At 43.1% G+C, this 13505-nt stretch overlaps 1 protein-coding gene across 5 annotated transcripts in view; it reads right to left on the bottom strand.

The window, feature by feature from the left end:
* LOC136582858 (transmembrane protein 272-like) overlaps positions 1-13505 on the bottom strand; it is a 66151-nt gene that overhangs the window by 38935 nt on the left and 13711 nt on the right. For 3 of the 5 annotated variants that reach the window (XM_066584129.1, XM_066584128.1, XM_066584132.1), the window contains exon 3: positions 6713-6754. In XM_066584129.1, coding sequence (XP_066440226.1) covers positions 6713-6754 — 42 coding nt within the window. The remainder of the gene's footprint in view (positions 1-6712; positions 6755-13505) is intronic. The other 2 variants (XM_066584131.1, XM_066584130.1) reach the window with 1 other exon arrangement.

The raw sequence follows: 13505 nt of genomic DNA on the forward strand, positions 1-13505 counted from the left end.
TTTAACCTCCGGCGAGTGAAAGTAAAGGGTTTACCACCATCCACTCTTAGACGGTCTTAGGCTGCTTGTTGCGACAAATTTTGCATTTGTGTCTCTTTGCTAGAGATATGTTGTGTTATTATAGCTTTTTATAAGCATCAGGTTGGCATCATTCACAGCTTCTGATCCAGCGCCATCCACATAACGTAAGTTTACGTCTTGGTGCATTAAGTACCACGCAACCATGACGTTAACGAACGTCATATAGCATTAAGTGGTTATCCAGCAGTCAAATATCTCTAACATGTCAGAAACAGGGGAGAGCAAGAAGGGGCGTAGCTAAAGGCTCATGGGCCCGGGTGCAAAAGTTTATCTTGGTGCCCCCCAACTTCTCTTAACCCCTTAATGCAGAGGTGTAACTTGAAGCTCCCGGGCCCCAATGCAAAACCTGTAACAAGGCCCCCAACTATAATGCTTTATTCATAGTACTGGGCTCCCAATAAGCAGAAGAGAGACCTTATGGGCCCCATAAGGCTCCTGGGCTCGGGTACAACCGCATCCCCAGCAATTCCTTTAGTTATGCCACTGCCTGCAAGTCAGCTGCAGCAATCAGTCTCTCAGTTTATCTTAGAGCTTTCAAAAAGAAAAATTGAAATGTAAATCAAGAGATCAATTTTTCAGCCAGCGGGTGTGGTGCTGCCACCGGCGCTCAGTGTCCTGCTGACGCCGCAAATCCCTGTCCTTATCCCGCCGGCGCTGCATGTGGCCATGCCTCCGCCGCTGACGCTTACTCTCCTCAAGCCACACAATCACAAGCTGGGGGCGTGACATGTCAAATTCCTGAATTGTGTCATCACCCCTAACTTCCGGTGGCGATGTAATACAAAAATACCGACGTCGGGAGGGGGGAGGAGGATCCCGGCTGCACACTGATGTCACAGTGTGCGCCGGGATAAGCGCTGCTAGCTGCACAGCTGAGTGAATTCCGGCAGGGGAGCCACGGCCCCTGCCGATATTCACTAAAGTGGTGAGTGGCCAACAGCGGCGCGTGCCAGCAGGGAGGGCTCTGCGCGCTGCCTCTGGCCCGCATGCCATAGGTTCGCCACCACTGTCCTAGAGCATACCAAACCAAAAATATTGCTAGAGGGCAAAATCAGAAAACAGTGGCTCTCATACTTTGGACATGCAAGTCAATTTTCTGGAAACAACATTGATGCTTGGCACAGTTAGTGGGCCATGAAGAAAAAGACGACAAAGAGCACACTGGCTGGACACAATCAAGATTGAAACATGCACATGTAAGAACTGAAAGAAGCGATCAAGGATAGGAAAGCATGGAGAAAGTTGAGCCATAAAGTGACCGAAAGTCGACCTCGAGTGAATGGATTATAATCATCATTTAGACAAAGAAAAATTAGCAATGCATATAATGGCAACTCTGTAAGGGTGTATTCACACGAGGGTGTGCGTGTGCCGTACATAGGTGCACACAAAAGTGCACACCCATATACGTTCACAAACATGTGTGAATGCAGGTCCATGCCCATTGCCTTCAATGGGGCTGCGGCTGCTGCCGACGCCCCGCTGCAGACGATTGGCTGCCAGCAACCCTTGCAGTGATTTTCGGGGAAGGACTTTAAATATAAGCCCTTCCCTAAAAATGATCAATAAAATGTGTTAAGAATAAAAAAAAATTATACTCACCTCTCTGCAGCTGTCGGGACTCAGGCGAGCCCAGCCTGTCTTCTCCCTGCACTGCTCTGAAGCTCTTTCAGCAGGCGGGGATTTAGAATCCCCGCCTGCTAAAGGGGCTGTATCTGATTGGCTGAGCGCTCAGCCAATCACAGACAGCTCGCAGCCATTCATTGAATGACAGCTGAGTGCTGCCTGTGATTGGTCACAGCACTCAGCCAATCACAGGCAGTGCTTGGCCATTCATTGAATTCTATGTTGTAAAATTCTCGGCCTTGATTTTTCTGAATCAGTTCAGGTCCCAGCAGTTGACTCTCACCAATCAGCAAGCTCTTCCCTGTAGAGAGGGGATAACTTGCCAATATGGAAATATTCCTTTAACATCTCGTATCAGTATTGTTATAATATAGACCTGTGGTGGAGCATCTATGGCAAGAATGCCAAAGGGGACACTCAGAGCACTCTCTGTGGGCATGCGCGCCAACGTCTAGTCACCACAAAAGTGATCACTTAGTGGCACTGTTACAGGTGCACAAACTGACGGCAATGTGTGCACCTGGCTTTCTCCTACCCTAACCTCTCCTTACTGGTTTCAAAGGAGGAAAGGCGAAGGTAGGAGGAGTCTGGGCGCACATGCTTTCACCTGCAGCAGCGATGAGCAGAGAAGCAGTGGTGTTTTGAAGACAAGTAGGAGCTAAGTATATCAGTCGCAGAGGGGTGCTATTACTACCCGGGCTACTGTGGGGGTCACTACTACCACTGGGGCAGATATAAAAGACACTATTAGGCCTTAGTCAGACGGGCGTTTTTTCGCACGATTTGCGCATGCGCATGCGTCCGGCAATTTTTTAAAACCATTGCTTTGCAATGGTATCGGACACATGAGCGCTTTTTATGCGCTCGTCCAATAAATTATAGAACAGAAATCGCAGATCGCACCTATCTGCGATCTGCGATTCCTGTTCTCTTCTCTATATGCGCTTAATGGGGCCGGCGGCAGCAGCGCCGACCCCATTGAGAACATATAGAAGACAAATCATTCTTCTCTGCCACAGCTGTAACAGCTGTGGAAGAGAAGAACGATGTTTGCCCATTAAATTCAATGGAGCCAGCAATACAGCCGGCTCCATTGAAAGCAATGGGCTGCCGGCGTGAATGGGATGAATTGTCGGGAAGGGCTTAAATATATAAGCCCTTCCCTGCAATTCATCCAGAAAAGTGTTAAAATAAAAAAAATATACATATTGACCTGCTCCCGGCAGCCGGAGTTCCGCGCGGCCGTCCTGCAGTGGGTGTGAAGGGGGTGTGAGTCAGACCTGCCCCCTGAGAGGCTCAGCGCTGTTGCCACCGGCCCCATTGACCAAAGGTGAAATGCTGTCACATCCAGGGGTTTCACATCCAAGGAATCCCCTGCTGCAGCTGTTACAGACACAGCAAGAGATAAAGGGCAGCGCACTTTATGTGCAGAAAAACGTGGCCAAGTGCAATTTTTCTGCGCGCCGCCCGCTTCGGTCATGCAAATTTTTGTGCATTTGCGTTCTGCACACACACACAAAAAAAAAAAAATAATAAATCGCACATTAAAATGCCCATGTGACTGAGCCCTGACAGTTATGGATGATAACCTGGAGATGCATAAACCAAAATTTGGATTTTGAGTATTGAAGAGTCATTCTGGAAGAGGGTAGGAGGAAGGTCCACTATCCCCTATTGGAAGTAAGTGTCTTTGCCACTTGGTAATACTTTGGGTTTACACCTGAGCACTGGTATATATATTTTTGACTTTAAATTTGTTACTCTGATGCCAAAGCCTAGGGTCTCTTTGTCTCTAGGTAAACCCTACATATGGATGTCCAAACTGGACAGGGGTCAGAGGCCATTAGTTATCTATTACATACTTGTATCATCCCTAGTTTATGGGTATAGCGGTGTGTCCTGAGTAGATATCACTGTCACACAAGGTAAGTTTGAACATCTATATATGTATAAAATTGAATGTATGCGTGTCTGTGTGCCTGTCTGTTTGTCCTTTATGCGCTACTACATCATTCATCCGATCGCCATGAAACTTTGGGAAGTTGTTGAGTACACTCCTGGGAAGATTACTAGCATAGTACATCTATCCTATGATACATGGCGTGCGTGCGAGCGTCGTCGACAGTTACACCCCCCCACGTAGATCTTCGATTTCCATCATTGCCACCAATTCTCTCACTTCCTGATGTCTTAGAAACTTGAAATTTGGCACAAACATTGACTATGTCATAAATAGGAAAAGTTAATAGGTCCCAACTCAATTATTCAATTCTAAGCGCCAAAGTCTTAGCGTCCAAATTTTACATACGGAATCTAATTTTCTCACTTCCCAATGTCATAGAAACTTGAAATTTGGCACGAGCATTGATTATGTCATAAATAGGAAAAGCTAATGGGTCCCAACTCAATTATTCAATTCTAAGCGCAAAAGAATTAGCATCCAAATTTTACGTACAGAATCTAATTTTCTCACTTTCCAATGTCATAGAAACATGAAATTTGGCACGAGCATTGATTATGTCATAAATAGGAAAAGTTAATAGGTCCCAACTCAATTATTCAATTCTAAGCGCAAAAGAATTAGCGTCCAAATTTTACGTACAGAATCTAATTTTCTCACTTTCCAATGTCATAGAAACATGAAATTTGGCACGAGCATTGATTATGTCATAAATAGGAAAAGTTAATAGGTCCAAACTCGATTATTCAATTCTAAGCGCAAAAGAATTAGCGTCCAAATTTTACGTACGGAACCTAATTCTCTCACTTCCTGATGTCATCTATATATAAAAATGAATGTATGTATGTCTGTCTGTCTGTCTGTCCTTTATGCATTACTACACCATTCATCCAATCACCATGAAACTTTGGGAAGTTGTTGAGTACACTCCTGGGAAGGTTTCTGGCATAGTATAACTATCCTACGATAGGCGACGCGTGTGAGTATCGTCGATAGTTCTGCCCTCCAGACAAAGATCGTTTGATTTCCATCTTAAGCACGAAAGAAAAAGGCATTACGAGCAACGGGATGCGTGTTCAACTACAGAATGATGCACCCGCCGAACGTTTCGCAAGACAATTGCTGGATATTGAGAATGCTGAGGTAAAATGAAAGCTGTGCTGTGATTGGTTGCTATTTCTTATACTGCTGAGGTAAGATGAAAGCTGTGCTCTGATTGGTTGCTATTTCTTATACTGCTGAGGTAAGATGAAAGCTGTGCTGTGATTGATTGCTATATATTGTACTGCTCAGGCAACATGAAAGCTGTGCTGTGATTGGTTGCTACTTCTTATACTACTGAGGTAACATGAAAGCTGTGCTGTGATTGGTTGCTATTTTTTATATTGCTGAGGCAGAATAAAAGTTGCGCTGTGATTGATTGTTATTTCTCTTACTGCTGAGGTAACATGAAAGCTGCGCTGTGATTGGGTGTTATATATTATAAAGCTGAGGTAACATGTAAACTGCGCTGCAATTGGTTGTTATATATTATACCACTGAGGTAACATGAAAGCTGTGCTGTGATTGGTTGTTATATATATATATATATATATATATATATATATAAAAACGAATGTATGTATGTATGTCTGTCTGTCTTCGTAGTAAAGCACGACGGGTAAGCTAGTATATTATAAAATAAAAAAATTGCATCCATCTCACATTAGACACAGAGCGCTGTTTTAAAATGTTTGTTTCTAATAAATTTGGATTACTATTTAATTCATCCTGTATCCAACCTTGGTCTTGTTTCTTCACGAAGTTCTTACCTTAAATACTACTTCTGGTACCTGTGGTACTACTTCTGGCCTAGACTCCTGGTTACTTCCTAATGTGTTGTTGCCTAGACACTTGGATACTATGCCTGGTACCTCTAGTGCTCCTTCTGTTCCTCACCACTGGATTGCTCCTGACTACACTCCTATTACATTCGCTGGTCAGTCACACCCTCACTGCTCTCTTGGTGACAAAACTTGGCTCCAGTCTTAATCTCTTCATTAGCTGGCTCTGTCCAAAGCATGTCCTGATTCTATCTGGGACCTAATTCAAGTTACTGTTTATGGCAACTCCTGATTCTATCTGAAGCCTGTACTTGAATATTGTTCCTAGAATTTCCTTGTTCCTTCCCTGGCCTGCTGTTAATATCTGGTTGCAACCCTGACCTGCTCCTGGATGCTGTACTTGATATCATGTAGTTCAGACCCTGACCTGTTTCTAGACCCTGTTCCCAGTATCTCAAAGTTCCAGTTCCTGGTCTGCTACTTGTCTTTATAGTCTAGGTTCCAGATCCAAATCTCTTCTCTCTGTTCCTGATTCCACCTCCTAGAAAGTTATCCATGCTCTTGGTTCAAGCTTGTAGCTTGCCCCTGGGCCATGCTTCAATCTGTTCAGTGACCACAAACCTGTTCCATACTCCATTTTCCTGTGCGATCTGCACTCAGCAGTACCACCGAAGTAAATTAAGCAGAGGAGTGCATGTGTAGTCACCGCTGCTAGAACTTAAGGACATGGCAGAAATTTCAGAATTGGTGGCAGTCCCAGCAGTCAAACCTTCACTGATCAGCAAGTTTCACTTTGTTCTGTAGATAGGGAATAACTTGCTGAGATGGGAGAATTCCTTTAAATTAATTAAATTTAAACACTAAGGTATATATATCCCAAAATAATGAAAGTAGAAAGTACGACTGATCCCTCAAAATATAAGGCCTCATTCAGTTACACACTGATTAATGCAAGGAAAAAAAAACAATAGGTAGGGCTTAAGAAAACGCTGTGTTTTATGCTGGCATCAGGTACTTTTTTGGAGAATGCAACGAGGTCCACAATATGGTGTAAATGAGCCACTACCATTACGTGGTTCAGATTATTGTAAAAATTACATTTTGGTGGAGAACCTCTTTAAAAACCTTGTCACACCTAAATCAAACTATAAAGTCTGATGAACAAAATGCAAACATTTTTGTCTTTTCACATTGAAATTTACATTTCACATCTTACCCTTACATTTTATTTTTAGGGAAAAACGAGATGCACCATGGCTTCCTACTGGAAAAGAAAAAACGATAACCAATTTAGCATCATTGTGTTTATATCTGAAGTTATAACACTTAAGCATTTGTTCCTTGTAGGAAATCACAGGAAAATAATTTTGGCAACTTAGCATGGGTAAGGAATGTTAGCATAACAAACTACAGCAAGAAATATTTTTTTTGGAAGAAACATAAGTTCTGAGAATTTCCTGTTATTCTGCAACACAAAAATGTTCATAGAATTACAAAGGAAAAGGGTCACTATAATTAGTTGACAGCTAGTTTATTAAGTAGATTTATAAAACTTCCCGTTCTTTTCACTACAAGCAGTTGATTTATATTAGTTCTTTCTTTTTTCTAAATACAAAACATGCAGATACATGTATGACGTTTTCACTGATTTCTCCTTTTGTGCTTTCGCTTTCTTTTTCTCCTTTGTATTTTTATCTGCTGATGGATGCCATGTCTATATTCTCCATAATCAATAAATCTTTTTACAATAAATTGGGGTAATTTCTATGGCATTCATGAAGCAGTAAGAATGACACTTTGTCTTTATTCTGTGGGTCTGTGGCAGCACAACGATACCAAATTTATTTAGTTTCTTTATATAGTAATAATTAAAAAAATAACCTTTTTTTTTTAACAAGAATTGTTTTCTTTTGCCATCTTTTGTTTCCTATAGCTTCTTTATTTTTCCATCAAAGGGACTCTGTGAGAGTTGATTTTTTTTGCAGGAAGACCTGTAGTTGGCATTTGTACCATTTTGAGGAATATACATCTTTTTGTAACTTTTTATTTAATTTTTTTTCTTGGAGATGAAGTGGCCAAAAAAGCACACTTCTGTGATTGCGTACTTTCATTCGGACAGAATAAGGCCTCGGAATGGGATCGGTCACATGGCCGCTTTTTATGCGGATGTCCGATAAATTATAGGACACGAGGAATCGCAGATCGCGCCTATCTGCGTTCTGCGATTCCTTGTGTTCTATATATGCGCTCAACGGGGCCGGCGGCAGCAGCGCCGACTCCATTGAGAACATATACTATAAAGATCATTCTCCTCTGCCACAGCTGTTACAGCTGTGGCAGAGAAGAATAATGTTTGCCCATTGAATTCAATGGAGCCGGCAATACAGCAGGCTCCATTGAAAGCAATGGGCTGCCAGCGAGCGCAGGATGAATTTTCGAGAAGGGCTTAAAAATATAAGCCCTTCCCTGAAAAACATCCAAAAATGTGTAAAAAAAAAAAAAATATATATATATATATATATACACTCACCTTGTCCCTGCAGCCGGAGTTCAGCCGCGGCCGGCCGGCAGTTCTCCTGAACTGCTCTGTGTAGTATTCAGCAGGCGGGGATTTAAAATCCCCGCCTGCTGAATGGGATGCCTCTGATTGGTCCCAGCCCTCACCAATCAGAGGCAGCTCTCACCCATTCATGAATTCATGAATGGGTGAGTGAGTGCTGCCTCTGATTGGCTGAGCGCAAGGACAAATCAGGGGCAGCTCTCAGCTATTGAATGACAGCTGAGAGCTGCCCTGATTGGTCCCTGCGCTCAGCCAATCAAAGGCAGCAATGAGGGCTGTGACCAATCAGAGACAGCCCATTCAGCAGGCGGGGATTTTAAATCCCCGCCTGCTGAATACTACACAGCGCAGTTCAGGAGAACTGCCGGCCGGCTGCGGCTGAACTCCGGCTGCAGGGACAAGGTGAGTATATATTTTTTTTATTTTTACACATTTTTGGATGTTTTTCAGGGAACGGCTTATATTTTTAAGCCCTTCCCGAAAATTCATGCCGCGCTCGCCGGCAGCCCATTGCTGTATTGCCGGCTCCATTGAATTTCAATGGGTTGGACAGCCCTCCTTTGATCGGGCCTGTTTCGCCGAAAACGCTGCTAGCTGCAGATTTTTCGGCAAATCGTCGGCTCGGTCACGCGATTTGCGGATGCGCATCTGTCATGCGATCCGCAAATCGCGGCAAAAAACAGTCATCTGACCGAGGCCTTAATCATGCAGGATTAATAATATTTTAATAAACTGAACCTTTACGTATATAGTGATGCCAATTATTAGATTTTTATTTTTTATATGTGATGACTGGGGAAAAGTTTTTTCTTTTTACCTTTAATATTTTTTTTATAATAATTAAAAAAATCTTTATAGTTTATCTTTTTTTATTATTAGCACCCATAGTGGACTTGAACTTGCGATCATTTGATCACTTACACATAAATATACGGTATTGCATTATACAGTATTTTAACAGGCTGCCTATTAAAGACGTACCACTGACACATCTTCAATAGGCAAACGATCATTGCTGCCCTGGGGTCCTTTAAAAGTCCCCAGACAGCCATGATACCTGAACAGCCCACCTGTAATATAATGTTGGGTGACCATTTGAGACATTCAAAGAGTTACCAGATGCTATCAGAGTTATCTCTCATTGCAGCTGTTGCAGGCAGGTGTTGGTGTTATGGACAGAATATACCCACCGAGTATGAAGCAGGCTCTGCTCCAGCACCAGCTTTATACACAGCATATGCTGTGGACGGCTATTTATGTCCTAACTGTACTGGTTATGTGCAATTAGTGTGTAAATCGTCGCATGTGTGTCATGAAGTGGTTAATCTTTTGATATTTGTGAAAAATTTTTTGTAAAATCTGTCATTTTTTCATCCAAAACCTTTTAAATTTAAGTTTTTATAGTCAGCTTTGCTAAAAACTTAGCCCATTTATCTTTTCTATGTTCTCACTTAGGCTGCCTTCACACAAGCGTTTTATCGCAGCAATTTTGCCACGATAACATGCTGGCCGAAAATCGCTACCATCTGATGGGAGCCTATGAGAGCTGTCGGAAAAAGGAGGTGAAAGGAAGTTTAGCAGCATCTCTGCTAAACTTTCTCCCCCTTTCTGGCTGCTGGCAAAAGGAGGGGGCGAGAGATTAGCACACTAACTTCGCTGAGCTCCTGCCCTGTCCCATTGATAGCAGCCGGCAAGAGGCGTAGAGGGGGCAGGAGTTCAGCACACTCCCCCCTCCGCCCCCACCCTTTGCCCAGAACTGGTAAGGGGCAGAGAGAGGGAGTAAGTTTAGCAGAGCTAAATTCTCTCCCCCAGTCTGATGGTATCTGCGGCGTATATGGGTGACAAAACAGGAGATGCAGCCGTGACTTGGTCATGGCTGCCCCTCGCTCATGTGATTTTCGGCCGCACTGCGGGCAGCCGAAAATTGCAGCGCCCATGTGAAGGAGCCATTAATGTGTAGATTTTATATTTATAGTATGTTAATTATATATTGTTGCAGGCTTTGGTTTTCAATCTCAGAGGTCTGGTTTATGCTAGTGCTTTTTTGGATTTTCCTCTCAGCACTGGTGGGAGTGTCTATCAGAGTGTTCTGTTGCTCCTGCCTAGCAATTATGGAGGGCTTTAATTCCTGTCTTGCTCTGAACCAGTGCTGAGTATTCTCAGTCTTCATCTGATGGTTGTTGGCATAAGAGCTGGAGCTTGGTCTCATGTTTTTTCCTGCGCATCAAGCCAAGTACTCTGGTTACTGGTGGTAGTTGTATGCTTAGTAGATTACTCCTGTCCCAGGTAGGGATAGGGAGTGGCCAAAGAATATGGGTCAGGTGCGTTTTGTTTAGGACTGGACATGTGCTATAGGCAGATACGGTCTCTTATTCTGCATCATAGAGGGAAAGTTCCCCTCTCCATCTGTTATTCCACACGCTATCTATGGTGGTTTATGTTCTTTATTCTACTGTGTAAATGTAGCCTAGGAACTGTTTGGAGGATAGTTTTTCTCTGTAGGATTTAATTTAGGTTTTTCTATGGAAAAAACCTGTGTTACCGCGAAGACGAAAGAATTCCCTGCCACAGCTGTGGTACAGGAGCCCAATGCTATCCCATTGCTTTCGATGGGTCTTGCGCCGCTGCTGCCCCATTGAAAGCAATGGGATGAAGGCAACTGCTGCAGAGATTTTTGGGGAAGGGTTTGAAGTATAAGCCCTACCCCGAAAATAACCCCTAGCTGCTGGAAAAAAATATATAATACATCACCTAGCAGCGCTGTCAGGACTTTGGCATGTCTTTTCCCCGGTACTGTTCTACATCATTTTCTTCTGGCCATGGATTTAAAAATCCCCGCCTCCTGAAAGTGCTGCATCTGATTGGCTTAGTGCTGAGACCAATCAGAGGCAGCGCTCAGCTATTCATTCAATGACAGCTGAGCGCTGCCTCTGATTGGTAACAGTGCTCAGCCAATTAGAGGCATTACTTTCAGGAGGAAATGCTCATCTGACCGAGGCCTTAGAAACCAAACCTAGCACCATCTGACAAGTGTTGTCAATGCAACACACACAAAAGTAGTTTACTACATCTGTGGTGGGAATGTCTATTGATTAGACCATTCTGGTCAATGATAACTTAGCAGATAAATAAAATCTGTTTAACTTCAATCAGCTTGTCCCCTGATTTAGTAATTTTATGTAGACCTTTCTCTCTTTTCCACTCTTCACGTATAAGCCTTGCAGCTGTGCTAATATGTGCTGCAAAATCACTGATCCCTCAGAAATGCAAAGAACCCAAACTTCCATCAATTGCCTTGTGGAGAGATAAAATATCTCAGATTTGTAGCTTTAACCCTTTCCAATCCAATTTGTATCCTGGTTTTCCTAGGGGGCTTACTCTTTTTCTGCCATTATACAACGGTGCTATATGCTGACTAAAGCCAGTACTGCATGAGGTGACACGTTGGATAGGCTCCGACAGCAGAGAGGCTGGGAATATACATTAAGAGAGCCCCGACGGCTGTCTTTCAACATCGGAGCTGTACAGCTTTAAATCATAATGTCTTCAGACGTCAGACAGTGGATTGGAAGAGGTTAAAGAATTGGCCATTTTGGAGTCTCACACTAGAAATAGGTTTTCGTCAGTCTGGCAGCCCTTGTTGGACTTTACAACACATAATCCAATTGTAACCACTTCACCACTCCACCCAAACTTTAACTAAGGCCTCATACACACGGGCGGATTTTTGCTGTGGAATCCGGAGCCGGTGTCTGCCTCCGGATCCCGCAGCAATAACCCTCCATAGCATGCTATGGAAAAAAGATTCTTCATGCACGAGTGGAAACCAATTGAAGCATGTTCTATTTTACTACGGTTCCCGCACCGACGGTTTCCATTGAAGCCAATGGAAGCTGTCCGACCTACGACCGATCAGCAATTGACATTGCCAACAGGCCACGGATTCTGCGTGAAAAACAAAAGATTTAAAAGAAAAAAATCTGTACTGCACATGTGCACCGGCGCACCAGCCGGCACCTCCGCACAGATCCACAGTACAGAAGAAAGAAGGCACGGACAGGTACGTAGGGTCGCCGGCAGATTCCATGCGAGATTCCCCATGCGACATCCGTGCATGCCCATGTGCATTCGACCTTAACTTGAGACCTGCGTGTCTTCCTTCGCAAATGTGTGTTTGCCTCTACATTTTCTCTGAATAAAAAGAGATTGCATTAAAAAAAATTAAAAGCCGAAGCGTCTTATCCTTCTATTCATTTTGCATGTGTGCCGCCTCTGCTGCCAGGCACGCATACGCACCTGAAGTCTCCATGACAACGGGAGGCATCTTTTGTTATCATCTGCGTGTGTGGCAAATGTGCAGTTAATTGTCAAGGCCATGTAGATATCAAGTGCAGTAGGAATAATCCCTTAGAATGTCAAACTGAAAGGTTTAACACCAGATGGAATATATTCACATGACTACCATGTTAAATTGCATAGCCGATTTGTTACTTATAATGTGTTCTAAGAACAGATGATGTGACTGTGTGCCTCTTTTGGGGCAGGGGGTTTATAAGCAAGTTCACCTTTGATTTGTTTTCATGTGAATCTGTGGATTTGAAGGAGTATATGTTTTGAAAAGCTTCTTTAAGGGCTGCTTCACACTGGTTATGCCCTCGCAATCCATGTGAAACCCCTGGATGCAAAGTGTTCCTTGCATCACTGCGGGGAATCCCTTCAGCCCCACGGGGATTCCCCTCACCCCCACCACGACTGCAGGGATTCCCCACAGGGATGAAGGAATCCCCAGGCGCGTCATTCTTGCATAGCCAGAAAAATTGCACAATTTTCTCACCAGTGTAAATGGCACTTTGAGATGTGTTTAACGCAGCCTTCTTTTTTCTTATGTTCATCTTTTCCTCCCCCCTTTTAAAAAATGCTAACACTTTTATTTTACCATTGACGTAGATGTCTGAGGGCTTGTACTGAAGTGGAGTGACATGGGAAAAAATTAAATTCTGCCATCTTTGGGTGCTTCTTGTTTCTATGGCGTACACATACTGCAGCAAAAATGACATGATAACTTTATTCTACGGGTCAGCATGATTACTGAATATCAAATTTGAGTTGTTGTGGGTTTTTTGCTGTTCTACTTTTATTTTTTTTCAAAAGTATTTAATTTTTTTTTTATTATCTTCTACTGCCATCCTCTGACAGACATTTATTTTTCTGTTGACATAGTTGTGCAGAGGCTCATTTTTTTATGTCTGTAGTTTCTATTCATACCATTTTGGAGTACATATGACTTCTTGATCGCTTTTTATTACAATTTTTCTTGAAGACAGAGTGACCAAAAAAGCGCAATTCTGGCGCTATTTTTTTTCTGACGACATTCACCGTGTTGGGTAAATTATGCATAATTTTGATAGATTGGACTTTTTAGGACACAGTGATACCAAATGTTTTTGGATTTCAA

The sequence above is a fragment of the Eleutherodactylus coqui genome, chromosome 11 (assembly GCF_035609145.1).
Source record: "Eleutherodactylus coqui strain aEleCoq1 chromosome 11, aEleCoq1.hap1, whole genome shotgun sequence".
Taxonomy (NCBI): domain Eukaryota; kingdom Metazoa; phylum Chordata; class Amphibia; order Anura; family Eleutherodactylidae; genus Eleutherodactylus; species Eleutherodactylus coqui.